Source organism: Coturnix japonica, chromosome 29 (assembly GCF_054131305.1).
Source record: "Coturnix japonica strain WE chromosome 29, WE-NBRP24, whole genome shotgun sequence".
NCBI lineage: Eukaryota > Metazoa > Chordata > Aves > Galliformes > Phasianidae > Coturnix > Coturnix japonica.
In genome coordinates this window covers 7404571-7429503 of record NC_140691.1, presented here as the reverse complement: position 1 = coordinate 7429503, position 24933 = coordinate 7404571, and the positions used below count along the sequence as shown (strand labels likewise).

General features: G+C 47.2%; 1 protein-coding gene across 1 annotated transcript; it reads left to right on the top strand.

Annotated features, from left to right (window-relative positions):
• Positions 1-18234: 18234 nt before the first annotated feature.
• On the top strand, positions 18235-24708 carry LOC146755926 (myosin-binding protein C, cardiac-type-like). Its single transcript, XM_085525047.1, has 3 exons — positions 18235-18590; positions 20235-20503; positions 24182-24708. Exons 1-2 carry the CDS (start codon positions 18431-18433, stop codon positions 20480-20482), a joined length of 408 nt encoding a protein of 135 aa, XP_085381173.1. The 5' UTR covers positions 18235-18430; the 3' UTR covers positions 20483-20503; positions 24182-24708.
• Positions 24709-24933: the final 225 nt, after the last annotated feature.

The window sequence follows — 24933 nt, the reverse complement described above, 5'->3', positions numbered from 1 at the left end:
AAAAGATTAAAAAAAATATATTGAAATCTTCAGATTTCATAGTTTCATAGTTTCATAGTTTTGTGCGGGTTGGAAGGGACCTTAGAGATCATCGAGTCCAACCCCCCGGGATTCGAGCCTCTGTATAGCAGAGCGGCACTTCTACCACTTGCACCACAGGGGATTCGAACCCAGGGCCTCTGGTGTTGCAAAGTGGCGTCTTTAACCACTGATTTCCTTAATCTTTGTGGAAATCATATAATGTGCAACTCAAATCTACCTCTTCGTGCAGTGACTGCCTGTAAATTTGCTAGAGCCTAATATAATATGGCCTTGTGCTTTCCGCTAACTCACCTTCATTTCATTTTCATTACATTTGCTTGGTAGTCAGATTTTGGTGTGTGGATATTTTAAAACAATCTAACTGACATTGGCAAAAAATTAAAAATAAATAAATAAATGCACGACAGCATCAATTGTATCAATTTTTATAGATAAGATAAAGAAGAGCAGTTTCCCTTAGTTTTATGTGCCTCTTTACTTTCTTACCCTCTCCCCTTGTGTGAGAAACTCTCAAAGTCAAAGATTTCTAGTTAGGCAAAGATGGCAGCGATAGCAGCAGTGCTTATTCATTATTGCAATACTGCGCGCACATCCCCTGTTGGCAAGGGAGAAATTGCACACCAGTCAGTGAAATCAATTCTGTTCTGTGCCCTAAACCCAATGCAGGTGATGCTCTCATGGCTCTCATTGGTTGAGCATCAAAGGCTCACACACTCCTCGAGACTGTTGCTAGGATTCATTTCCATATAAGGTCAATTACCAACCTCTTGTTTTTAGGTCTGCCTTGTACTTTTCTGCGGACAGAGAAGGGCAATGTTTCCAAAAGTCAGTACATTCATTCTGTCCTGTGCTGGGCTCTACCCACCCTGTGTATTTATCTTGTGCTTGTCTCAATTCTACCCATGTCAGAATGCCCCCAGTCTGAACTTAACTCTGTTCAGCAACTTTCTTGGTGGAAAAACTACTTATACAGCTGTTTTACAAGAGGGTTATACATTCAGTTAGGGCCTATACTATGTACTGAAAATACTGGAAACTTCCACTGCAAAAACACAATCTACCTCTCCCATCTGTGCAGCCTTGCAGACCCAGAGCACGCCAGGTTATTTCTGCTTTCATAGCATTTGCATGCTGTAGGGTGAGCACAAGGTTCTGCTGCTTGATCCTTCTGCAAGAGCTGCCTACCGGCAAATGGTTGCAGGGATGGAGGATGTGACAGGAAGCATTTGTCTCCAGAAGAGCAGAGTTACATTCAGTGCAGAGTGTGAGAGTCAGGTTGGTGTGGAAAAGCACTGACACGCTGGGGATGATGCAGTGCTCACATGTCTAACACTCACAGACATTACTGTCAGAAGGATGGTGCTGTGTTGTGCTTCTACCTTTGGCAGCCCCTGGAGAAATGCTGTGGCACACAGAGCACCTTTGTATTGCACTGACTGCTGCCATGCAGCATGGATTTAACACACCAAATCCAGAGCAGCATGACTGCATCTAACTGCCCTGAGAAAAACTACTGTAGCTGAAGAGATGAGGAGGCAGCTGCACATCTGCAGAACAAGCAGTACTGCCAGACACTCGGCCAGGTGAGCACCTCAGGTGAGAGGTGTTAGGGAGCAGCCAAGGCATCAAAGAGTATCAAAAGGCTTTGAAAGGTATCACAGAGCGACAGCCAGGAAGACTGGGATTATCATGAGCAGCAACCTGGATGCTAGAGATTATTTGCTCCCATACAAAATGGTAGAGATCTTGCTGCAGACATCCCAAAGCCAGGCAAAATGGGAACCCAGAGCTCTGCCTGCACGAACCCCACAGCCAGAGTGTTGCAAGCTGAGCTGCCTTGCTGTTTGTTGCATTCATCCCAATCCCTGTGAATGAAGACTCGGAATGCAGCCAAGGCGATGATTGAGCATGAGAGTAAATTTATTCAATAAAAGACAGGAGGGCTTGAGAGGTCAAGGGTGAAGATGGGACCCTTCTTGTCAAGATGAGAGTGGCTCAGAGCTGGTGCTGCTGCCTGGTGCCTGGGACTGGCAGCCTGACTCTAAGTCCCCATCTAAGATGCTCAGCTTCACCTCACTGATGCTGACCTGCTCCTGCATGGTGGTGCTGCTGCTGGGACACTCGGGCTGTGCTTGGGATGGGCAGCACTGCAAAGGCGCTGGGTCACAATCCAGGCAGGTGACTGCTGTGTCTGGCAGGCTCAGGTCAGCATCTTCAGCAGAGCCAGGAGATATGAGAGCATGAACGTGGATGAGCCCCTTGTGTCCATCACTGTTACCATGTGGAAGACTGTCATCCGAATTGCAGCGTTTCGTGCTTATAAGAACTCTCCATTGATGGAAACACACTGCACATCACTACTTGGTTTGGATCTCTGGGGTTGACAAGGGCTCGAATCACCTAGGAAGGCATAGAAACACAAGGGTTAGTGTCAAACATTTGCAAGTTGAATCATGAAAGAGGTTGTTGATATTTGGTAATAGAGTGGCGGCAGGAAGAAGCAAATAGGCTTCAAGCAACAGAGCCACTGTCTTGAAAGTGATCCTCATGCAGGTCCAGCTCGTGTGTTGTTTCACTGTAATCTGCTTCTTTGGGTCTACCTAGTGGGCAGCAGCACTCGAGCTGTTACTGATATCACTGCAAAGAAATGGAGACAATTGTTCTATTCCTAAGAGCTTCAAGGTGCCTAGAAGCACAAATAGAAACCAGCAGTATTTCATCACTTCACCAAAAGGAAGGTCAAACACCTGAGCTGTGAAGAGCAGTTACAGAACCTATGCATAAGATCACACCAGACATACTTTGTTCTAACAACAGTTATGGCACATAGTCCATTTCCTTCAATATTCCCAAAATGAAATGATGTGGAGCATTACAGGGAAAGAAACACTGCACACAGACACTATGACCCTGATTATACTCAAGCAGCAGACTTAAAACAAGTCAGAGTTTTAGATTCCAGGATATTTCAGGACCTATCGTGTGAAATTCAGTTACACAACAGCGCCTAGGTGCCTGCGTTTCAAGCAACTTTCAGATCACAGCCATGTAAAATAAAAACAAATTCAGTGCAGAAATAGCAAGCCTGTACCTTAATACCCATGAGATTATCCATTTTTTACAGCACTCTGACTAAGTTCTAAAACTTGCTCATCCCAGTTCACTTCAACAAGTTCCACCAGTTCAAGCAACGCAGTTCTGAGATCCTGTGTATGTTAGGCAAATAGAATTGAACAGTGCAGAAATAATCTCTGACAGCTTTAAGAGCTCCGTTCTGCTTACAAACTCTCAGTCCAAAACTATTCACAGTTTTAAGGAAATGAACACCTGAAGCAGTTGGATCATCTGCCATTTGCCGCATTCTGCTTCTTGGCATCATGATTAGCACAAAGGGTTTTCTGCTGTCCTGCAGAGATGGACAAAGTCCTGCTTACAAATGGACCAGGTTTCAGTGTACAGCAGAGTTTGTACCAGACTAAAAAGCCAGTTCATTCAATTCATGTGCTGAGGTTGTTATGCACTCAGAAAGGAAACAGAACTAACTGTTGGATTCTGAAGTCAATCTGTGGGGTCCTACATTACCTCCTGATTCTGGAAGAGGAAATTCTAATAGCAAATGCAGAACTTTGATCTTTGTAGACATGAGAAGAGCTGGCATTTAGGAACATTCATTTCAGGGAAATCAAATGATGTGTCTGTATTTTTACTAGAGATAGTATAGGGAGCAGCCAGTTGAAGAACCAGATACAAAAAAATCCAGCCCATTGGCAAGAAAATACTTCTCCTTAAATTCTGTATGTTATCATGGTATAGAATCAGGCTACAGTGCCACATAGGCCAACCAAGCGTAGAACCAAATCCACAAAATACTGGTAGACAAAGCAGCAAAAACAGGGACAATATTCAGCAGACAGGCCTTTCTACCCACAGCTCAGCATGTTCTGCCATCCGAAAAGCAAGGCCTCTTGTCAAGCTCAGCTATTTCCCTTCTCAGTGTATTCTAGCACCACTGATACCCACTGGTATCCTCCTGTAGAGTGCCATCATATTGTCATCATCCAAAGGGAAAACCCACACAGCAGAGCATACAGCACTACACCCATGCTCCAAATATCCGCCTGAAAAACAAAAAGACAAGCTTACAAACCTGAAGCACCTCAAATGGCTTCCTGACAGACTGGATTGTCTGCCCTTGCCAAAGCCCACATATAGCCCATGAAAAGCTGGCTCTTTCCCTCAGGAAATAAAACCTTATCATCCCAGAGAAAGCATATAACCCTCATTCAATTGCCCTTCCACTCAGCTTAGAGCACTACTAAAACCAGCATCTTCACCTTAGCTCATCACACTGCTGCAGTTCCTTTTACAAGGATTTCACTGGCAAAAATGAAATCAAAGCCGTCACAAGGGATTTAGCACAGTTACGTGTTACTGGCTACGAGAGCTGTCAGCACAGTCACCTGTCAGGCTTTGCTGCTGTTCTCTTTATGTATAGGCACAAGAAGGTTCAGACACCTCACAGTGCAATTCTCACTTTGACTGTAAAGAAAAAGGAGGCTTGAAAAGCAGTGTGTGGAAAACAAAGAAACAAGAATTAGAACAACAGTGGGGCCATGGCACTTGTAGGAATTGCTCCGCCTTTAACAGCGATTCAAGAAGGATGAGGGCATTCCAAACCAGACCAGTTTGGACAGATTAACAACTGCAAGTAGTGGGTTCCAAAATTCCAGACATGAAATCAAAGCTGGAAAAACTCTTCACATTTTCATCTCTCAATTTTTAGTACATTGTGCATTACAACGGAAACAATTCTTCACATATAACTTGGAAGCTAAAGACAAGTCTGACAAAACAGACTGCACAGAAATGATGGATAATTAACAGAGCAAATTGCTCTTTCAAACACTTAGTAATAGAAAGAGATCTCTGAAGTTGCTGTTCTGTAGAGCACCAAAGCAGTCGCTTGAGGCAGTTCAGGATTAGCCTGAGACAAACCAGCCAGCTGTGTGAACTGAGACCAATTGCACTTTTCTAGTCTGTGGCCACTGACAGCTTCTGAGAGCTACCAAGCGATGCAACCTAGCAGAATTCAGAAGGGAAACCAAGAGAGCCTACCTGAGCTCCACTGCCTTTAAATGCTCTGTGGAGAGAGGGGAAAACAAACAACACTCTACATCCCTCTGAGCCAATAGACGCTTTGCCCTGGATTAGCTCTGGTGCTGCATAAGCTGGGCTTCCACAGCATGTGTTCAGGCGGTAATCAAGGCCTACCTGGAATAACACAAAAAAGAGAGAGAAACGTTTGCTTTAACAGAGTTTATGTCTTCTGGTCATAACACTTCAGAAGCCTCAGAGGCTTCTTCTCCTGTGCATATTTTCATTCATCTTAGATTTTGCTTTCATTCAATGTGACCTCTCTCGGCAAATATTGTCTAAGACCATGAGCATCACATAAATGTGCAGATCTCAAGCTGCTCACTTATCTAGTACCCTTGGCATGATGCTTTATTTTCCTCAGCTGATCATCTAGATTGTGTCTGTTGATTGTGCAACAACAGCCTGTTGATCTCGATTACCTGTGAGAGGCTCTAACTTTGGCCAGGAAAAATCATTTGAGGATAAGTAATTATCTGGGACTCAGTAAGGCAGTCTTCCCATGCTTTCATAACAGCAGAGATACACACACACACAAACTCGTGGAACCCCACTGCTTTGCACAATCCTGTGCACACTCACGTGTGTCATGCACTGATTTCCCAGCCAGTCCTCATGGGGTCTATTACTTAGGACGGGAGTGCAGGGGAGCAGCCAGAAGCTGTTTGCATTCCCTGCTGTCTGCTGGGCAGCTTTGCTGGAGATGCTTGGGTTGCTTTGCTTTTCTTTGGGAGGTGGGAAGGAGCTTTGGGTTGGAGGCACATCCCGTGCCAGAGCATCCCAATGGCACGTGTGGGGCACTGATCTGCAGCAGATGAAGGGGAGGAGGTCCCAGCACAGCTCTGCACCATGCTCTGCCACACTGGGCAGCTTGTTCCTGGCTCAGCAGCGTCATCAGACAAGAAGCAGGGAAGGAAATCAAGGATGGGGGGTACCATCAAACGCAGTTAGTGCATGCCTGTGCAAGACAAACAGACCCAGAGCTTGCAGGTTGTTCCTGCTTTTGTAGCATTTGTGTGCTGTAGCTGAGCAAAAGGTTCTGCTGCTTGAATCTTCTTCTGCAAGAGCCGCCTACCGGTAAATGTCTGCAGGGATGTACTCGGTGTGCACGTCTGAAGCCATTTGAGAACCTAGTCGTTCTTGCTGCAGGACCCCTGTCTTCTGTTAAAAGCTGAACGGTCCCCAGAGCACCTGTTTCCATCAGCTACCACCATCCAAAGCAGCCAGCCTTCTTACAGTCACCTGGCCCAAACATCCCTTTTGCTCCACACTTGATTCATGCAAGAGATGGGAGCTCGGCACGCACACCATCCTTCCAACACCCCATCTCAGCAGCAAGGGATCACAGCGCTGGCACAGCTGAAACAAAAAGGGTGTGCGAGTTTCCTGTTAGCACTCAGTGTGAACAAATCTACCACTGAGCAACACCGTGAGCCCCCACTCACCTCAGCACAGGTCAACCTGTAACCCCAGCCTTCCCCTATCCATGTGCAAACGCACACCCATTCACCACCCTGCCTACTTTGCACACCCCCATGCACGCACTGCATCGTGTGCCCTCCTTTGCATTCACAGACATGTGCCAACCACCCCTGGGAACACATATTTGCCTACACCTTCCACAAACACCCCTTTGTGTGCACCTGTGTGCAACCCAACTCCTCAGCACACGCACGCGTTTGTGCCACCCTGTCCACGCACTCACCACGTGCCCTCCAGTACCCAAGGATTGCAGAGATGCTCCAGACTGTGCCAGAAATGGAATCTCAGAGTGCTGGGACATGATTGATCACTAAGGAAAACACTTGGAAGCACATTCAATCTGCAGAAGCTGTAATTACTGGGCACAGTCAGCTTTCCTATGGCTCAGCTGGAGGAGGCGGGTGCTCTCAGACATCTGAGACACTTGCACAATGCTGGGATCATTCTGATGGAAACTATGTCTTCAGATATCATGGTTAAATCCATCCAAGATGATCATGCAGAGCCTTAGCTCTGGAGCAGCACTTCCTCCCCACCCTTCACTACTCCAAGCAGCTCCAACAAACTTCTCAGAAGAAATCCAGGCCAGCACAGACCTGGCAGACCAGAACCAAGTGCAGCTTGTGGGAGGGCAGTGCCCACTCCTTGCTTCCACCCTGCTCCAGCAGGTTAAGGAGTCTGAGCCTCACTGGCCTTTGACAGCTCAAGACTTTCAGCACCTCATGCCAACATTTCTCACTAAGATACACCTAAGGCATTGAATTCTCTTCTCACTACCTCCTCCCAGTCCTCCCGTAACAACAGAAACCATTCAGATTCTACAGCAAACTACAGCATCTACCCTGCAAGAGCACACTGAACCACCTGCAACAATGAAACATGGTTTTGGAGAGTGGGTATGAAAACACACCTTTAGACAGCTGTCTCCCTGTAGCCAAAAGGAAACCAAGAAGGAAAAGAAAAGTCCAGCCTGAAACATGCCCATGCTACTAGCCCAGGTTTTTCACAGTCAATGCAGAATCCATCCTGTTCTTGAGGTAACAAATGACCAGTGAGTCTCCCGTTGCTCCACCCCTTCTCCTTCAAAGCCCGAAAAAGAAAGAATAAACAAGCAGAAGAAACCCAGACGTACCTTTCCACACACAGAGCAGAAAGTGGAACAGCAGTTGTCTCCTTCCTGAGACATGGTGGGGAGCATCCCAGAGGAAGCCCAAGTTCTTTGCTTCTCTCCACAGGGACTTCAAGCACTCTTGGCAAGAGCTGCTTTTGTTCTTTCTTCAACTGCTTCCATCACCAGAATCTCCTTTGGAAAAGGAACACTAAAGAAAGAATCAGCAAATGAAAAAGAATGAGCAATAGCCACTTTACCAGCATTCTTCTGACATGCAATTTAGACTCTTGACTCAGGCAAGGTCTTAAAATCAGCTGGTTACAAGAACTGTCCCAAAATATATCCAGCTTCTGTACAGCTGCCATTCTTTCTGACAGTGAGTGTAATCACAGAATCATAGAATGGCCTGGGTTGGAAGGGACCTCAAGGATCATGAAGATCAATCACCTCCCTGTCCCTGCTGGCCATCCCCTCTTCTGATGGAGCCCAGGGGACCATTTGCTCTCTGAGCTGCAAGAGCACGCTGATGGCTCACGTTCTTTTTCTCATCCACCAGGACCCCCAGGTCCTTCTCTGCGGGGCTTCTCTTAAGGACTGCTCCTCCCAGTCTGTAGAAATGCCTGGGATTCCTCCAGCCCAAGTGCAAAACCTTGCACTTTGCTGTGTTCAACCTCATTAAATTCACCTAGGCCAACCTCTCGGTTGAGCTCCCTCTGAATGGCATCCCTTCCTTCCACTGCGTCAGCCGCACCACTCAGCAAACAGCAGAGGGTGCACTCCATTGCATCATTGGTGTCTCTGATAACCATGTAAAAAAGCACTGGTCCCAAGACAGACTCCTGGATGACACCACTTGTTATCGGCCTCCACCTGGACATCAAACCATGAATCACCACCCTCTGTCCTCTACAAAACCTCTTTGTCTTCTACTCCTGCTGCAGCTGCAGTGGCTGCACCAGCATGACTCACGTGTTTGACAATCCTCCAGCTCTGGCCTAGCCATGCACAGCAGCAGTCCGTCTCCCTCCCAGCTCACTCACCAGTGTGCTGCTGTGCCCCAAATTCAGTGCAGCAGCATTGAGAGCAGGCAGCACCCATCACCCTCCTCTAACTCTCTCTGCCAACTGCGATGAGGACTGACACAGCACGCCCACCCCAGCCCAGCTTTTCTGCTGAGACACCTCCCAGCAACCACCCAGCACCAATCCCAGTTGCTGCAAGCTGTCTGAGAGCCTGCTGGAGTGCACTGACAATAACTTTGTGGGCCAAGCATTAAGCACACCAAGCAGAAGGGAAGCATTACTGAACATGGTGCACAGCAGGGGTTAAGACTGGAGGTGGTCAGGGCTGTAGTGACCATGCCCTCCTAGAGTTCCTCATCTCAAGGAATGCAGGCCTGGCAAAAAGCAAAGTCAGGACCCTGAGCTTCAGGAGAGTCAGCTGCAGGCTGTTCAAAGAATTCTTGCATGAGAGACACTGGAAAACTGTTTTTAGGGGTAAAGGAATGGAAAAGAGATGGTAACTTTCTCAGAAAACCTTTCTCAGAGCTGGAGCTCTGAGCTCCTTCCCGACCACACGAAACACAGTAGAGGAGGCAGGAAAGCAGCATGGCTGAACCTGCTGGTTACAGGGAGCAACAAGAAGGAAATGGAGAAACAGCAGAAACGGAGACATGCAGCCTGGTCGCTTTGGTGGCCTTCTACAGTGGAGTGAAAGCATCAGTAGGGAAAGGAAAAGCAACTGACATCACTCAGCCAGACTTTTGCAAGGCCTTCGATGTTGAGCAAGTTTCCTGTTAGAACTCAGTGTGAACAAATCTACCACTGAGCAACACCCTGAGCCCCCACTCACCTCAGCAGTGGTCAGCCTGCACCCCAGCCTTCCGCATATTCTGCTCCATTGATGGAAGCACACCGGGCATCATTGCTACTCACCCGACCAATGATGATAGGGGCAGAAAAGGGAATTCCTCTTTACCTTTCAGATGAAAAATTGATGACTGTGTGGAATCTTCCCAGTACAGCTGCGGGGCCTTCCTTTACTTGTATCCTGCTGCTCCGTGTCACAGTGGGAGAGCTGCTCTGGCCTCTCCTCTCAGCCTGTGCCTCCTGCAGGGTGAGCAGCTTTGTGGATAGAGGAGACACCCACACAGACTTGGGCCTGGATAGAGAACTGTGCCCTACAACATAGGTACATTTACATCATGCTCTTTTCCTTGTGTGTGAGCAATCCTTGCTCTTTTCAGATGGTACTATGAGCGTGTGACATCCCAAACACATATTTAGCATCTGTCCATATCATTAAGGCTCTCGTCAAGGCAGTTATTTCAGCCTTCTGAGGGGTAGTCCCCACGGCTGATGGTTGTGCTTCCATTCCCTGCTCAGTAGCAGTTACTGCATGTCCTGCCTTAAAGCCTCCTTGTCTCACAAAACTGCAGCTGCTGGTAAACCAGGCGTCTTCTGCATCTTCTAAGGGTTCGTCCTTCAGCTCCGACCGACTGGATGTAATGTGCAGCATCAGTTGTTTCAAAGCAGTGATGTCATCCTGGTTCTCCACCAGGGGAGTTCCGCTAAGGAAAGATACTGGGTTGGCAATAGTAGTTACAATTATTTCTATATCACCCTGCTCTACCAGGATGGCCTGGTATTTCGGGAATCTTTGGGGTGAAAGCCAATGTCCCCCTTTTGCCTCCAATACAGTAAACACTGCATGAGATATTAAAACTGGTATCCTTTGGCCCAGTGTAGATTGATGGGCTTCTTGAATATTGAGCACCAGTGCACCCTGGATATCCCTTACTCACTTCAAGCTGTTTCAAGTTTACCATCAGTCCGTAGCTGTGTATCCATGGTCGGCACCCTCCTGTCATTCCTGGCAACGTATGGAGTTCCTTGGCAGTTTGCAGCTCAGGGGTTTAGCAGAAGGCTTCTTTCTTGGCAGTCCTTAAGGTTCAAAGTCCAGCTGTCATCTCCTATCCCAAATACGTCACTTGCTGCTGAGTTAGTTGTGCTTTCTGTCAACCAAGAAACTCAGCAAACTCTCAGTCTATTATACACAGCCCTTTTGTTGCTGTGGCACCCACGTGCTCCAGTAAAGTTCCACCCTAGGATGGAGGATGCCAGGTCTCAGGCTCACGAGTTGACCAGTTCTCAACAATCATTTAGCTGTTCTCACAACCCTGGGTAACACTGTCCAGGTTCACTGAGTCTCTTCTCCCTCTATTAGGGAGAACAGATACACGCAAGTACTCGTATGCTATCATGAGGAATCCAGTAGGTTACATTTAATTTAGAAGCATGATGCAATCAAAAGCTCGCTTAAATAAAAGCATACCCTTTTCTTTCACTCAAAATAATAGCCCAGAAAAAAATAAAAACAAAACAAAACCCTCATCATAATTGTTAAAGAAATTATCTACTAGATCTCGATGGAGAGTGGAGACACATGCTAGTTTTAGGAACACAGCGCTTATCTCATTATCTGAATGCATCTCAAGGCATGCTCCTTGTGAAACTGTGAGAACTTCTATCATTAACAGACGTGTACCGTGCCCTGATATATGGTTAAACCGCTTGCAGTGCACTGTCAGATGTACAGGATGGCAGCTGTATGTGCTGTGACCAAATAAACCCCACACTAAAACCTTTCAGAATTTTAGGATCTACAAGTATTGCATTCATATTTAAAGTAAAAAATTCCTAAGCTACACATGTTCTAGGTTTCCATTTGTTAGATACAACATACCTTTTGAAGTAGGCGCCTGAAAGGATATGCCTTCTACTTGCTTCTCTGTCTGGCTCTTCGAAAAGAAGGCCTTTGGAGCAGGAAATGCAAAGGGCAGCTCATTTCTTAACGCTGACTCTGCATCAACATTCTCTGTGTTTGCACGCTTCTTAGATGCCACTTTTCTTGTCACTGGAGTTGACAGTGTGAATTCCATATCACCCAGTTGAGTATCATGCCTCGAATGGTGCCAGAGACGGAACAAAAGGTTTTCTGATCACAGCCGGAGAAGTTACTGTCAAAGAAATTCTAACAGCTGAGAAGGTCAGACACAATGCTTATAAAAATATCATACATTATTTGGCTATTGAACAAAACAGTTGAAAACTCTGATTCTCTCCTAGAATAAGTTCGTTTCTTATAGACTGTCAAACGCCATTTTTTGATTTGTTCATCTCAATTCTCCATTGAGGATTAACCCTCACCAGCTTATCTAAACATAAATATGAATTATCACTTGGTTTAGTTAAAAATTTGAATAATATCACAGTGGATTTTTTTCTCCAACACAGTAAGATTGAATTTCTTTCGGTACCTTTCAACCTCTGCCTACCTCCAGCCTAACTCCAGAATCTTATTAACTGTGCCTTATCGCTTCCCATTGTGTTTTAAAATCCTCACTGACTCCTTTACTTGTTCCCTTGCTTGCTGTTTCTGTGCAAACCAAACACTGGAGTTAGGGATCACGTCAAACCAACCATGGCCTACAGGTAGAAGGCAACAAAATTTATGCTTAACATACTTCTTTGCTCTATCTTTATCTTCCTTTGGTCAAGGTCCACTAGATACTTAAATATGGAGTAAGCACTAGATACAATGAGAAGCAGATTTCTAGATTAAGAGCTGTATTTTTTCTGTAAGAAACTAGCTGTACATCTTCACACACCTGCTTTGTTTTCTGAGTATTTAGATCTAGTGGAGATTCTTCAAACACTGAAGCTACATCAGAAAATTCCATGGATCCAAACGCATCTGGCACATGGCTGCAGTCTGGCACATCTTCATATGCCAGAGCCTTTTCAGACAGAAATGTTCCATCGAGATTCTTTTGCAGAATTAGAAGGAAGATTTCATCAGAAGATTTCACCACTAAAGTCTAAATAAGATTGCTTTGCAAGTTCCAAACTATGGCTAACAGCTAATGGAAGTCCACAGGCCAGCAGCAACAACTTTTATATTATGTTCTTAATATTCTAATTGTTGATATGACGTTCATATCAAGAGCAGAAGGGAAATTACTCTTAGAGCTCAAGTCATCTTTCACAGCCTGTGTCAACAAGAGCAGCACCTCATAGCCTTTGGTTTCAAGACCCGGACCACAAGCTAGCTAATGATTTTACACAGAATTCCAGAGTTCAAGTCATTGTTTATGTTAGGGCTGCAATTCTACTGAAAGCCTTCCAGTTCATCACACTTCATTATCAATGGCACCACAGATACCTCACAAAGAAGCATTATGACATCACAAAGGGGCATTATGACGTCAGAAAGGGCATTATGACATCACAAAGGGCATTAGGAATCACAAAGGAGCATTATGACATCGCAAAGGAGCATTACGACGTCTCAAAGGGTATTATGACGTCACAAAGGGCATTATGACGTCACAAAGTAGCACTATGACATCACAAAGAAGCATTATGACATCACAAAGAAGCATTATGACATCACAAATGGGGATTATGACGTCAAAAAGGGTCATTATGATGTCACAAAGGGGTGTTATGACATCACAAAGGGGTATCGTGACATCACAAAAGAGCATTAAGACATCACAAAGGGGCATTAAGACGTCACAAAGGGCATTATGACGTCACAAAGAGGCATTATCACGTCACAAAGGGGCATTATGACATCACAAAGGAGCCTTATGACGTCTCAAATGGCATTATGAGATCACAAAGGGCATTATGACGTCACAAAGGGGCATTAAGACATCACAATGGGTCATTATGACGTCAGAAAGGGGCATTATGACATCAGAAAGGTGCATTATGATGTCACAAAGGGGTGTTATGATGTCACAAAGGGGCATTATGACGTCACAAAGGGGCACTGGGAAAAGATCTCTGTGTGGAGATTGCTTCTACTAGAGGTAGTTCTATAAGACTGTTATATAGAGCTGTGCAGGGGCTGTAAATCTGTCTGCAGAGGGTGATGATCAGTTCCAAGTGTCTGCAGTCAATGCTCATGGACAGAGCCCATCCAACCTGGCCTTGAATGCCTGCAGGCCTTGAATGGGGCATCTACAGCCTCCTTGGGCAACCTGTTCCAGTGCGTCACCACCCTCTGAGCAAAAAACATCTACCTAAGATCCAACCTATACCTCCCCAGTCTCAGTTTTAAACCATTCCCCCTTGTCCTATCATTATCCACCCTCATAAACAGCCATTCCCCCTCCTGTTTATACACTCCCTTCAAGTACTCAAAGGCCACAATGAGGTCTCCCCACAGCCTTCCATTCTCCAGGCTAAACAAGCCCAGATCCCTCCACCTTTCCTCATAGGAGAGCTGCTCCAGCCCTCTGATCATCACAGTGGCCCTCCCCTGGACCCCCCCCAACAGCTCCACATCCTTCCCAGGCCTGGACACAGTGCTGCAAATATGGCCTCACAAGAGCTGAGCAGGAGGGGACAATCACCTCCCTCTCCTGCTGGCCACCCCTTTTTCAGTGCAGCCCTGAACGCACATGGATCTATCTTTTCCATACGGATATTCCCATCTGTGTACATATATATACCACACCTACACCCCCACAATCTGCTACAACTCCATAGAATTTTCAAGGTTGGAAAAGACCTGGATGATCTTATGATCTTATGATCTCAGATCTTATGATCTGGATGATCTTATAATCATCCAGTCCAACCATCACCAATACTTCCCAGTTAAATCACATCCCTCAACACAACACCCAAACTTTTTGTGAACTTCCCAGGGTTGGTGACTCTACATGAGAGAAAAGGGCACTCAGATAAGGGATTCTGCATTTGCTATTAGCAGAGGTGGGATGAGACCGAGCACTGCCCCAGCTCCTGGGATAACGCAGAAGGGCTGAGACCTTCCAGCTGCTTCCACCCAGGGTCACACAGCAAAGCCGACCCTGCAGGAGTCTGCATCATTCTTTGCATGGCATTGCTAAGAGGAAGATCCCCCCCCTACCCTTGGCTCTACACTCCAGCTGCTGTCTGCCATCTGTAAAGCCACCACAGCTCTCCTACTGGAGTTCCCATCTGCACAGTGACAGCTTGGTTTCTTCTTACTGTCAAAGCAGCCACAGCCTCAGTGCTTCTAAAATCTCCCCTTTTCAGCTGATTTCCTCTTTCTAGTGGCTGGGCAATTCCTCCCTCTCACAGTCATCCCTCTGCCCCACTCTGTGCCCACAGACCCACAGAGGGCACACAGAGCCAGCCCTGTCCCAGCTGCTGCTGCTTCACATCTGACAGTCTCAGGAGCTGAGATCCAGGCCGAGACAGCAATGCCCAGACATGGTTTGTAGGACGTTTGTGATAGGAAATAGGGAGGTTTGTGATTAAACCTGCCCCCTAAGGAGGAAGGCAATGCTGCCTGCAGCCCCAGCAGGCATTACAAAACATCCCCATTAACAGGAGGGTTTTAAATAGCACAATTCAGGAACTACAACTGCACAAATTCCCGCATGCCCTGGAATAAGTTTGGGAATGGACAAGGTTCTACCACCTGTGCAATGCCATAGAAAGAACAACCATCCACCTGTAAACCTCCATCCTCTCCCCTGCTGCACAAAGGGAAGCTCAACAGCAGTGCACAAATGTCCCAGCAATGTCTGAGCACTGCTCTGTGCATCCCAACCTGCTCATCCCATCCACTCCTGGCTGGGCAGCAGGATTGGGGTGGCACACTGCAATGGGCACAGAGGAACATGGAAGCCCCACACATGTGAGGAAGGGGCTGGCTGTGCTCCACACTCACGTTATCAGACGTGATTTGCCCTTCTGTGGGGAGCCTCTGCTCTTTCCCGGCTCATCCTCCAGCGTCTGGGACTCCAGGATCTCATTCAGGCTGTTGTTGGCTGCGGGGCAGCTCCATGAAGAGCCGCCCCTCCACCGACCGGCACACAACAGCCGCTCCCGCGCACTGCGGCTCAGCCAATCGGAGCCGGCGGAGCTGCCGCTGCCCGATGGGACCCCCCCCCCCACATATTGACCCCCAGACGAGGAAGAGGAGGAGGAGAGCGACGAGGAGCTGCCGCAGGAGCTGACGTTGGGGCGGGGGGGCAACGCGGGGGGGGGTCGGCAGTGGGGGGTGTTGGAGGGGGTGGGGCAGCATTACCCCCGGACCCCTTGGACCCCCCCCAGCCAAAGTGCTGCTCTCCGACTCCCGCGGGCTCTTTGTGCAGCTGCTGCCCTCCAGTTATAGGACCCCCCCCCCCATATTGCGCTTTGCTCACCCCCACCCCCCAACTCCGGAACCCCCCCCCCACTCACCACATCGCCCCCTCCCCCCCCGGGTGGGGTTATGGGGGGTGGGGGTGGGGTCGACGATGTGCTGTAAGCCGCACCGGGGTCGTGTGACAACCCCCCCCCCCCATCAAGATGAATGGGGAACTGTCGGGGGGGGCTCAGCCGTAAGGATAAAGCGGGGGGGTTAATGACGGGGGGGGGGCAGCTATAGGGAACGCAACGCAACTAATCTAAGCCCCCCCCCCCCCCCCCCCACATTAACACCCCATTGTGTGTGGGGGTGGTGGGGGTGGGGCACACAATAACCCCCCCAAAGGCCAAACAGCCCCAACCCCCCCCTCAAAGCCGCTGCCTTACGCTGTGCCCCCCCTGCATGAAGGGGCCCCCCCATCGATTGAGCCCCCCCCAATCCCATCTATAGTTGAGAGCTATGCTTTTTGTAACCCCCGCCTTTTAAAGCCCCCCCCCCCAAAGTTGTGCACGTTGTGCTGCCCCCCATGAGCCCCCGACTCCCCCCCTTAAAAGATGGGGTGTGGGGGGGTGGTCTCGGACCCCCCTCCTTTAAACGATGGGGGGGGGGGGATTGTCACTGCCCCCCCCCCACCAAAATGGACACCCCCCTTTTAAGGGATGGGGGGGGAGTGAAGGTGGTCTCGGCCCCCCCCCCATTAAAACGGACCCCACACCCCTTTAAAGGATGGGTGGGAGTCAGTTACGGGCCCCCCCCGGTGCTGTGTGTGTATGTGGCCCCCTCCCCGTTTTGCCCCCCCCCGTGTCGGAGTGTGCTGGGAAAGGATCTCTGTGTGGAGATTGCTTCTACTAGAGGTAGTTCTATAAGACTGTTATATAGAGCTGTGCAGGGGCTGTAAATCTGTCTGCAGAGGCTGATGATCAGTTCCAAGTGTCTGCAGTCAATGCGCATGGATAGAGCCCGTCTCTGGAATTCCCAGGGAGCGTGCACCTTGGTAAGCACAAAAACCCCATGAGCAGCTGTGTTGGTTCCCTCAAGATGCTTCCTTTGACTTTAAGGATAGCAGTGCATTAACACACCAAAGGCTTTCCTTTATTCCTAGTTCTCCTATCTCATATCAACCTCCAGCTACCACTGAAGTGATACAAGTTCTGTTTCTGTGACAGAGACATGAATATCCTTATCTTTTGACATGTCACATGTGCAAGAGGCAGAACTTTCTGTAACAGATCTTAAGCACAGAAGTGCTTCTTCCAGCACTCATGCAGAGGGAGAAGTAGAAATGTCCCTATGATTTAATCTTCCATCTCTAAATGAGATACCAGACTTGCATCTCAAGAGCATTAAGACATCCATGTTGTTCTTCCTCAGAACCAGTCCTGGCTGTGAAATCCCCCCTAACAACTGGTGAAGCTGTAGCTGGAGGGGATGCCATGTTTACTACTGACCTTACAACAACGTGTTGCGGCACTTGGTACCTCAGTGGTAAAGTCTTACAGGAAAGCAAGACCTGCATCATCAAGAGAACCCAAACTACTCACAGCCTAATCATAAAGTAGGTCACCAAGAACGATGATGGAGCAGAAGTGAAATTTGTTGCCAAAAATGTTGATGTCAGCACCAAGATGAGAGTGAGAGGTATTTGCTTTGATCCTTCTCCTTTCCTCTTACAGTCAAGGCATAGTTGCTGTGATCTGATGATTAGAACTGGGGCTGCAGGCATTCACTGACTGTACCAAATACCTGAAATTGCATCCCATGGACTGACGTGAGTCCTGGTAATGACCTAAACATGATAGCACTGAGTGTAGGGTAAGCCAATCTACCCAGCTGCTTGGTATCTGAACCAGATTGCTTCATGCCAGCTGATGAATGTCTGCAGTTCACAGCTACTGGCCAGTGCATTCAGTCACCATGTTTACCACTGCATCACCATAGAGCAGTATTTTCAGCTCCAGGTTCAGACAGCCTTTCTGATTGCACTGGAATAGTTTGGAAGTAGGGGAGCAATCATTCCAATAATATCAATCAGCTTTGCATGACAAAATATTACAAATAAACATTCGTTATGGGAGGAGCTGTTTGTCATTGGGTGGAAACCTCTGCAGAAGCATGTTTAGAGCATTCTTAATCAGTAGAAGGAGATGTTTGGTTGATTTTTACTTAGTAAATCCGGCAAGAAGACCAAATGAAATATCTTGAATTGCTCAGCACTGACACAATGATGAGTGCAGGAACAGAAGGTGATACTTTTTCAGAGATCTTGCAGCAAACATTGACCACGTTAGCCTGATATCAATTGAAATAACGCGGCCTTTGCTCCTGACAGGTGCTGCAGTGAGATTTACCAAGAAGAGCAAAGATGTAGAAAAGATCTGCGCTCGGCTGCGTGAGGAAGCCAAACTGCAGGCTGAGCTTTCAGACACAGGTGCTACTGTGGAGTGGATGAAGGATGGGAAGGAGCTCAAGGCCAGTGGAAAATATGAGCTGCACATTGTGGGGAAGAAACACACCCTGAAAATTCACAGCGTCTCAATGGATGCTGCTGGAAGTTGTCAGTGCATCTGTGAGGGGGATAAAATGCTCTATCAGCTTTCAGTGAAAGGTATGTGACAGTCTGGGCTGTCCTCTTCCTGCCCAGGGCCAGCAGACTGCATTCACCTGACTCCCTGACAGTCCAGCTGTTGTCAGACAGCGTCTGGGGTGTTTTCAGTGGCTGTTTTGACTTGAACTGGCCAATCTGCTTTGTAGAGCCATTTGATTTCTGTGTTCTGTCCTGTGATTCGTCCCTAAGATATAGAGGAAATCAAGGGAAAGATAGGAAAAAGAGCATCCCAGCCTTCCTGCTCTTCTCTCAGGGTGGCCACAAGAGATGATGTAAACAGCTCTTTTTGTAGCAGTGATCCCAAATGTAGAAGAGACCTGTGAAGAGTCACAGGAACTAAATTGATGGAGAGCAGAACTTCCTGCCAAGGCTTGTCAGCTAGTCTTAATTTTGCTTTTCTTCTCTCTCTTTGTCATGTTAGCATGATATTTCATACTGGCAGGTCTGTCCACAGAATTAACTGGCACAGGCTGCCCAGGGAGGTGGTGGGATCCCTGGAGGTGTTCAGGAGCTGTCGAGATGTGGCCCTGATGGATGTTATCAGGGGACATGGTGGGGTGGGTTGGGGTTGGAATCAAAGGAGGACCCCCATGTATTTCATCAGGAAGCACTACTGGTAATAAGACCTTTGGAGCAAATCCTGGTAGGGCCACGCTCAGCTGGTCCAGTCTGGAGGCTGTTTCTCCTTACTGCAGTATCTGCAGTGAAAACCAGCAGCTGCTTTTGTGTGATTGGGCTCACATCCAGCAGTGGTGAGGGGACTACAATGATAAGAGACAGTTCCTGAAAAAATGAATGAAATTTGACTGTATGATAGGATGGAGTTAAATGTATTGACAGGATCTCAGTCATCCCAGTGTCCATCAGCTGGCTCTCGAGCTCCTAAATACAGGCATTCTGTAGAACGTTGTTGAATTTGTATTATACATGCGTGTTCCTGGAACTGCAGAACAAATGCATGCATAATCCAGACTTTGATTTTAGCAGCTCTGACTGCGCTGTCTCAACAGACCCAACTCAGTTGTGTGCGCTGTTTTGAAATGATATGTTAACAAGAAGTTGGAAAACAAGCTCAATTACCCTCAGTAAAATAGGACCGTGGACTTAGGCTTAAACTTTTGGCTAAGACAGTGGTGAGATTTTGAATCTTTGAAGTCAATTATTCCACTGTGTGTTAATAGGGGCCAGTTTTATCATCTAACTTTTGCACTCCAATTAATTTCCATAAAGGAATTCTGTTTTTCTTTTCAGTCCTAAGTGACATCTCCATCTTTTAGGCTCGATTTGTTTGCCAGGGGGTTACAGTGCAGTAATAGATACCCTCTCCATTGATTTCCTTCTAGTTTGCTTGTTCCAATTCTTTCCTCAGGTTTCCTATTTTAGACATTTTCTTGAAGCCTTGGGCTTCTTCCTTTGGCTCTGTCCCCTGTACAGTGTATGTCCTTCAACTTGTGGAGATAAGGTACTCTGGTACGTGGTTTATAAAAGCTGACAATTTGCCAGCTTCTGAATTAGAATCTAGCAATTAGAACTAGGATTAAACGTGCACGTTTGATCTTATGATAAATGAATGCCTCATGGTCACAAATGTCCCTGCAGTTCTTTACCATCATATGTATTTTGAGTGTCCATATTTTGTTTCAGCACTGGCAGACTTCATAATCAAAGAGACAACTGGAGGAGTTATCAGGGCAGTTGCTGGAAAACAAGCTGAATTTGTTTCTGAGACCTCTGAAGCCAATGTCATGGTGAAGTGGTACAAAAATGGCAAAGAAATCACGACCAGTAAGAAATTCACAATGGAAGATAAAGGGAAACTGCATAAGCTTGTGGCTTCAGCTGTAACGAAAGAAGACGAGGGAACATCTGCAAAATTGGAGATGACACTCTGATTTTTGATTGGAAAGTCTCAGGTAAGTTTGTGAGGCAAACATGGGATCACAATCCATGTAAAGCACTTCAGACTTAATTCATTTTATTTGTCCAGCCCTGTGGGTTTCCAGTATTTAGGACAAAGATTGCATAGCTCTATTGAAGCAATTCTGATCTTACTGTTGTCCCTATGCAAATCCACAGGATGAGCAAATAATGTAACTGTGTTGTGATGAATTCAGGACAGCCTTAGCTCCAACTGACGCTGGAGTCACGACTTGAGCCCTCACATCTGGGCTTCATTCTTCCAGTTCATGAATTGCCTCAGCGCTTACATCATCTTTAAACCTCTGACTGAAATCACAGAATCACAGAATCACAGAATTACCCGGGTTGGAAGGGACCTCAAGGATCATGTAGTTCCAACCCCCCTGCCTAGCAGGGCCACCAAACATACACATTTACTAGATCAGGTTGCCCAGGGCCCCGTCCAACCTGGTCTTGAACACCTCCAAGGACGGGGCATCCACAACCTCACTGGGCAGCCTGTTCCAGGACCTAACCACCCTTCTAGTAAAGAACTTTCCCCTAACATCCAACCTAAATCTTCCCTCCTTCAACTTAAAACCATTTCCCCTAGTCCTGCTATTATCAGCCCTTTCGAAGAGTTTACTCCCCTCCTGGGAGTAAGTTCCCTTCAGGTATTGAAAGGCTGCAATGAGGTCACCTCGCAACCTTCTCTTCTCCAGGCTGAACAAACCCAACTCCCTCAGCCTGTCCTCATAGGGGAGGTGCTCCAGCCCCCTGATCATCTTTGTGGCCCTCCTCTGGACCCTTTCCAAAATCTCCATATCTTTTTTGTACTGAGGGCTCCACACCTGGACACAGTACTCCAGATGGGGCCTCACAAGAGCAGAGTAGAGAGGGACGATCACCTCCCTATCCCTGCTGACCACCCCTCTCCTGATGGAGCCCAGGATCCCATTTGCTTTCCGGGCTGCCAGAGCGCACTGCTGGCTCATGTTAAGTTTCTCATCTATCAGGACCCCTAGGTCTTTTTCAGCCGAGCTGCTCTCAAGGACAACTCCTCCCAGCCTGTACAGGTGCCTGGGGTTCTTCCGACCCAAGTGCAAAACCTTGCACTTTGCTGTGTTGAACCTCATTAGGTTCACCCGAGCCCAGCTTTCCAGCCTGTCAAGGTCCCTCTGAATAGCATCTGTTCCCTCCACCGTATCGACTGCACCAGTCAGCTTGGTGTCGTCAGCAAACTTGCTGAGGGTGCACTCCATTCCCTCATCGATGTCATTAATAAAGATGTTAAAGAGCACCGGTCCCAAGACAGACCCTTGAGGGACGCTGCTCGTTACCGGCCTCCACCTGGACATAGAGCCATTGACCACCACCCTCTGTCTGCGGCCTTTCAACCAATTGCTTATCCATCTAGTTGTCCACCCATCAAATCCACCTCCCTCCAATTTGGAGATGAGGATGTGATGGGGGACCATGTCAAAGGCCTTGCTCAGGTCCAGGTAAATGACATCGGTCGCCTTCCCTTCATCCACCAACGCCGTCACTCCATCATAGAAGGCCACAAGATTAGTTAAGCATGACCTTCCCCTGGTGAAGCCATGCTGGCTGTCTCGGATCACATGCTCGTTCTTTATGTGATCAAGCATGTTGTCCAGGAGGATCTGTTCCATAATCTTCCCAGGCACAGAGGTGAGACTCACCGGCCTGTAGTTACCCGGGTCGTCCCTGCTCCCCTTCTTGTAAATGGGAGTGACGTGACCCTTCCTCCAATCATCCGGGACCTCACCTGACAGCCATGACTTCTCAAATATGATGGAGAGCGGCTCAGCAACCACCTCAGCCAGCTCCTTCAGGACCCTGGGATGCACGCCATCTGGCCCCATAGACTTATACTCATTCAGTCTAAGGAGGCACTCTCGGACTTGCTCTACCCTTACAGTGGGGAGGTAACATGAAATGGTCCTAAGTTCTTAACATTGGAAACCTGTCTCCTCTTTAGACAAATTAAACTCCATATTTGGAGAGTTCAGTGTCTCCTACTGTACCCGAACGATGCTGTGATCTCTGAGGTGTCTCCCTGAGGTGCTGTAAGCACAGCCATTAGCTCATAGTACAAGTAAAGCACTGTCAGGTCAAGCCTGGAGGAGTAATGCTTGTCACTGACATGTTCCTGTTCAGGGTGGAGCTGGAGGGTAAAATAACACAAGAAATTGTCATTGAAATTCAATATCAGTGAAATTCAGCTGGCTGCATTCACAGAACCTGGCATTGAGATCTGTTTTCTGGTTTATATCTTGAGCCTCTTTTCCATAACCCAGTCCTCATTTATGAACTGAAGCTCTACTGAAAGCCTGTCGCTGTGTATGCTCATGCTGCAGCGCAGCGCTTGTGACCTTTAACAGCACATTCACATTCCTCTGATCACAGGATCCTTAAGGTTGATTAAGACCCTCTAGTCTGACTGCTCACCCATCACCACCGTGATGCTCACCATCAGCTAGCTAAAAACTCAGCAGAGATGATAGATCAAGCACAACACTGGATTTGGGATGGCTAGAGATTCCTAAGATATTGAAGGATTGCTTGCAGGTGGTGTTGGCTCAGGTATTCACCCTGCATCCCACCTCCTGTTCTGTTTGGTTGAGAATCATGCATTCTGCAATTTCACTTTGTAATTCAAAGACCCTGGCTTTATCTGTTGAAAAACTGATCTAAAACAAGCCAAGAAGACTCCGTTAGAACTGGTTGATGCAGAACAAAGGCATCCCCAAAGGACAAGTTGCACTGTTTGATGAACATTATTGGATGAGAGCTAAGCTAAGATTTAAAAAGTTCTGGGGCTGTCTCTGAGCATCAAATACAGAGGAAGCCTGCATGATTCCCTGAGAATGAATACCTCCTACTTTGGTGTTGGGTTAAGGGAACACTGGCAGTAACTCCTATCACAAAATGTCACATGGCTCAGACAAAAAAGCCATCAAGAGTGCTTAATTAGGAGCACCAAATGGTCGCAAGATGGTCTTAGGGCAGGGAAGTAATCTATCTATGTGACATTGATTGGTGCTATTAGTTCTTCACAGCTTGACTCTAGAGGGACTGTTCTTCTTTGGTCACCTAGTTTTAAAACAATAGATGTCTCCTGTCTATTACAATTTTTAACGCATTATTTGTTCACTGATGCCATAAATGTGCCTGGCATAGCAATTGGCCTTGTTATATTCAGCGACTGAAAGCAACAGTTGTTGCTCTAAGAAATGCAATACTAAGCTAGGTCTGCCTGTAGCTGACAGCCATCAGCTTGCTCCTCAGGCAGGTTCTGTCTGGATGGAATGAAGGGCATGAAATACTGATGCGCTCATCAAACGCTGCTTGTTAGCTTAGAGACAAGGTGTTGAATAGGTTTGTTCATGTATTGCAAACACGTTACTTAGCTGCCTTCATTTTAGCTTCAGAAGAACATGTGCAGAATACAGAATTGATTAAAAGAAATAAGAACTGTCTGCATGGAACTTACTCTTTCCTTACACAGGAGAATCAAGCACACGTTTGTATGTGAGTACCTCCAGAGGTGAAACTCGATCACCCAAATGTAACGAGCAGAGACATTACAATCAGTTCTAACTGTATCTTCATGCTGTGCTGAATAAGCCTGAGTCAGGATGTAAACCACTTTCTCTTTTTTTCTTCAGATGAAGCCATTAATTCTGTCAACAAGCCCAAAACGACTCCAGAAATATCAGTCAGTCCTTCTGAAGACCTGGAGCTGGTGTGTGAGGTGTCAGCTGCAAGCGGAGCTGTCGTATGGAAGAAAGATCAAACAGAGGTGAAGCAGGACCAGAGGACAACCATCATCTCCCAGGGGACGCACCGCAAGCTCATGGTCAAAAATGTGACCCTGAAAGACCAAGGGAGCTACAGCTGTGAAACAAAAGATGACAAAGCAACATTCCAAGTGAAAGTCAGAGGTGAGAAAATGCTTGAAATCCCAGAGATAAAGGAACGCTTCATTTGGTGTGTCTTGCATTTGGAGGATCAACTTACAGCCTCTCTGGTGCAAAACACTTTGGCTATAGGACTTTCTTTGTCATCTAGTGTCATAGCAACACTTTTCTACACGTGCTTTTCCATCGAGGAATGAATTACTGCAACAAACAATAGGCAAGGAGGGTAACTTGTGCAGCTCTTGTAGTCAGCTGGTGTCTGCAGGGTTACAGTGCAAGAGCACACCAGGCATGCAAGGAGTGAGAAAAGGGGAGGTGTTTGATGAGATCTGGTTACAAAATTTGAATGACACAATTAGGTGGAAAATGCCACTAATCAGACTCATAAATGGCCTGGGTTGCAAAGCCCCACAGTGCTCATCCAGTTCCAACCCCCTTCTTCCTATGTGCAGGGTTGCCAAGCAGCAGCCCAGGCTGCCCAGAACCACATCCAGCCTGGC